This window comes from Arachis duranensis, unplaced genomic scaffold, assembly GCF_000817695.3.
Source record: "Arachis duranensis cultivar V14167 unplaced genomic scaffold, aradu.V14167.gnm2.J7QH unplaced_Scaffold_165934, whole genome shotgun sequence".
Taxonomy (NCBI): Eukaryota; Viridiplantae; Streptophyta; class Magnoliopsida; order Fabales; family Fabaceae; genus Arachis; species Arachis duranensis.
The window spans coordinates 2,965,592-2,969,509 of NW_026264258.1; the positions used below are offsets into that span (position 1 = coordinate 2,965,592).

Here is a 3,918-nt window from a genome sequence, read left to right on the forward strand (position 1 = left end):
ATTATTATTATTATTATTATTATTATTATTATTATTATTATTATTATTATTTGTGGACAGATTGTGAGAGAATTTGGATCATTCAGTAGCTACATATGGGGGTATGTGAACCACAAACCAATAATAAACAGATACAGGTACCCAAGAAATGTGCCATTGAGAAGCCCAAAATCTGAGGCCCTTAGTAAGGACTTGGTCAAACGTGGGTTTAGGTTTGTGGGCCCAGTTATTGTTCACTCTTTCATGCAAGCTGCAGGGTTGACCATTGACCATCTTCTTCATTGTTATAGGCATAGTGATTGTGTGAGACTAGCTGAAAGACCTTGGAGGCATATCTAATTAACATCATGTCACTATCACCATTTTTTTTTCTTTTTACTTTTAAAAACAATGTAATAACTCAATGATTAATGCATATTTGTTGTACTTAGTTGTGAATAATTTTTTTTCGACATGTTTTTTAAAATCAAACTGATTTATTTTGGGCCCTTATTGGGCTTTAATCCCAAGTAAAGTGTATCCTATAAGCCCAATATATAAAAAAACTACTCCTCTCAGTAAAAAAATAAAATAAAATAACTAACTTGAGTTGGTTGAGTCACTCGTCTACTTAAATAAGTATTGAGGTCTAAATTTCATCTTGTGTATGCAACAATCATAGCCAATGATAGATTCTCAAATGGAAATCCGATTCACGACAGATTAATCATTAGTCGGACTAAGGTTTTGGGCAACCAAAAATAAAATAACAACCACGTATAGTATTCAAGTCTTAGGATTCCAGTATCACCAAAAAAGAAAAACAAGTAGTCTTAGGATCGTAGCAAGCTTATGCTACAGACCTCATCACTGTTTAAGAATCACCTCTCACTACGGTAGCTAATCTATGTCTTTTTTATTTTTAAATTTAATTTTTTTAATTTTTAATTGAGAATTGAGTCTCTCTTTTAGTTTAGTTTTTGTTATGGTTACTTGCACAGTTGCATACCAGGTGTTTGATGAAATGCCCGAAAGAAATTAGAGACACCTATTGAATGGAATGAATGATTTGATTTTGTATTTTCATTTTCATTTTCGATTTCTAGCTTTTGATGGATACATGAGTATCATAATCATGAAAAAGAAAATAGTAGCTTCTGGCCATTGCATGAATTAAGTACAGTACTTGCATATTTGTATCTGCTTTGTTCATATGAGTGTATCTGTGGTTTTGTTTTTAAAATCCTTGTCACTGCAATAACTTGCATCTAGCTGTTTTTTGTTTGATTTAACATTTTGCTTGATACTTGCTTTCTGTTTTATGTTTAATTATCCATCCTTATGGCTTCATTTGTACTTACCCTATTTTTGTATTTTCCTTTACGTTCTCAAGGTGTATTTGTTTCGTTGATTCCAATATATTGAGCAGGTGCAAGTTTAGGTGTGGTGATGTTATGAGTAGCAATGATGTAAGAGATAATTATGGTTAAAATCAATTGTTTTAGATGAGTTTATAGTGATGGCCCTTGAAGCAGGAGCATTCGAAAGCATTCATCCTTCTCGCTTTATCTGCTTCACTATACCGAATCCATCTTGTTCAGATTCGCTGCTCCGAGTTGCTGTGCTTGACTCGCATATCCAACCTGCTGATGACAGCCCTCAAGTTGGTGGCATGTTAGTTCCGGATGGCCGTGAAGCGGATTGGATCTTCTCTACCAAATCAGGTCATTCTCAGCTTCTGTATAGTTCTCAGGGAATATCTCGTTTAATTTTGGTAGGAAACCAACCCAAGGAGGGTGATTGTACATCGAATATTTATCATCGTCCATTAGAATGTTCATTGCATCAGCAGGGATTCGAGGTGTGGTCTAAGCCTCTTCTCTTGGCTTTGTCTCCTAGATCTCTGTTCAAGAATGGTATCCCTGAGATAGCCCTTTTGAATTATGAAGACAATTTAATTTCTAGTGTAGTAATTCATCGATGCGTTGGATATCTTGTTGGTGAGATGTTGGTTGAAGATGTTGAAATTGAAATGGAAAGTGAGAATGGTGTTCATCATAGTAGCCTTAAAAGAGAGTTTCGAAGGCGGTTGAGGTTTAAGAGGATGCCTAATTTGATTCAAACAGAGATTCATATAGTTCCAGAAACAGATCATAGTTGTGATGGTGTAAGCATCAAAGATGTGGAGTTTATGCTTGATCATCGGGTTTTGGTGCATCCTTACTTGGCCCCAATGGTGGCTAGTCTTTCGTTGATCAGCGAAAACATTGCAAGGCAAATTCAAGATGGGTTTAAACCAAAAGCTTTATGCCTTGGGGTTGGAGGTGGAGCTTTGCTTACTTTCTTGACAACTCAATTGGGTTTTGAGGTCACAGGTGTGGAGAACGATGGCGAAGTTTTGAGTGTGGCAAAGCACTATTTTGGATTGGAAGCTGATGAATCCATTCGAGTTGTTATCGGAGATGGAATTGAATTTACGAAGAAGATTGCAGACCACAAAAAGATGTACAATGGTAGTTCTTTTGCTAGTTCTGAGCATAATGATTTTGATCACTTTTTAGATGCCAAGATCAGCCATAATTTTGATGTTGTTATGGTAGATTTAGATTCAAGAGACATACGAAACGGCACTAGTTCGCCGCCGTTGGAATTTGTTAGAAGGGATGTTCTTCTTGCTGCTAAATCAATTCTGTCCGAAAACGGAATTCTTGTTATTAATGTCATTCCTCTGAGCAAGTCTTTCTATGAGTCCCTGGAAAACCATTTGCATGAAGTTTTCTGTGAACTGCACAAGATAGATGTAAGAAATGGTGAAAATTTCGTTCTTATTGCTGCTGTATCGCCTCAGATTTCTCCTGTTTCGGATCATTGCGATTCATTTCTCATGCAATTGAAATCAGTGATTCCAGAATCATGGATAAATTCCATAAGCAAGATATGATGTCTTACCATCCAGTTTCTGCACTGCAGTACTAATTGAAAATTTGTAACTTCTTGAATTGTTTTTATGTAAACATTTCAAAAGTTTAATTGTAAAGCTCAAACTCATAATACTCGATCTAGGGACATAAACTTGTAATGACACATTTTATTCATATCTTCATTGATGTTGGGGGTTTACTTGTGCTTTAAATTGTTATCCAGTGTAAAATAATCACATCTTTGAGCAAGGATTTCAAGACCTTGGAACAGAGGATAATTGGATTAATGCTGAAAATAATCTCTTAAGAGATTATCATTGAGTCAAGATAATATTAATATGTATTTTAATAAAACTAGGTTTCTTTTTAATTTTTGGGTTGGAGTACATTGAAGTGCAACGGAATTTTTCGGATTTAAAGTGACTGAAACAATCATTTTAGTTTGTTAGACCGAAAGATACCGTAAAAAATTTTAAAAATTCTTCAATTTTATATCACATGACCAAAAAAAAAACCTTTAAAAGAACACTAAAAAAAAACACCCATAATAGAGAGATATTTCATGGTGTGACTAAGAATGTTTCATTCTTTCTGCCCACATAATCCAAAGGTAGAGAGTAACTAAGAATCCTCATCCTCATAATTTTCAATTAACATTCTATGAAACTTGAGCCTCAAGAGTATTTTAATTTCCATGTCTAACCTTTGTCTATCATTCACAGGCATGTGCCTTGGCCTCTACCTGCTTTTATTCTTTATATGTGACTGAATCACACACATAAAAAAGGGTTTCTCTTGACACAAATTTTACTCTAACTCACATGCATCTTAACACTTGTATGCTGTTTAGCTTTCCATTGTTCATAGATAATCACACACATATTAATTATTGTTACTTTGATTTGTTGAAATGGACCTAGATGCCTTGCTTTATATCTCAATTATAAGAACTTTTAAGTTATACGTAACATCATATTATATATCTTGTGGTGTAAGATTAGCAAATTATTTCAAATTA

The 3,918-nt window shown here is 34.4% G+C and overlaps 2 protein-coding genes across 3 annotated transcripts in view; both read left to right on the forward strand.

Moving 5' to 3' along the window:
* The window catches only part of LOC107478943 (uncharacterized), a 3,866-nt gene extending 3,436 nt beyond the window's left edge, over nt 1-430 (forward strand). The window contains exon 5 of the mRNA XM_016099102.3: nt 61-430. Coding sequence (XP_015954588.1) covers nt 61-339 — 279 coding nt within the window. The 3' untranslated portion in view covers nt 340-430. The remainder of the gene's footprint in view (nt 1-60) is intronic.
* A 115-nt stretch (nt 431-545) lies between these two features.
* On the forward strand, nt 546-3,112 carry LOC127743986 (uncharacterized). 2 transcript variants are annotated; one of them, XM_052256259.1, is made up of 2 exons: nt 546-875; nt 1,373-3,112. In XM_052256259.1, exon 2 carries the CDS (start codon nt 1,499-1,501, stop codon nt 2,918-2,920), a length of 1,422 nt encoding a protein of 473 aa, XP_052112219.1. In that variant the 5' UTR covers nt 546-875; nt 1,373-1,498; the 3' UTR covers nt 2,921-3,112. The 2 variants fall into 2 exon arrangements, with proteins under 2 accessions (XP_052112219.1, XP_052112218.1); XM_052256258.1 differs by having other exon boundaries at nt 1,409-3,112.
* The last annotated feature ends 806 nt before the right edge of the window (nt 3,113-3,918 follow it).

What these genes read in the sequence shown, in the direction of transcription:
- LOC127743986 (XM_052256259.1), top strand. Translation starts at nt 1,499, where the DNA reads ATGGCCCTTGAAGCAGGAGCATTCGAAAGCATTCATCCTTCTCGCTTT.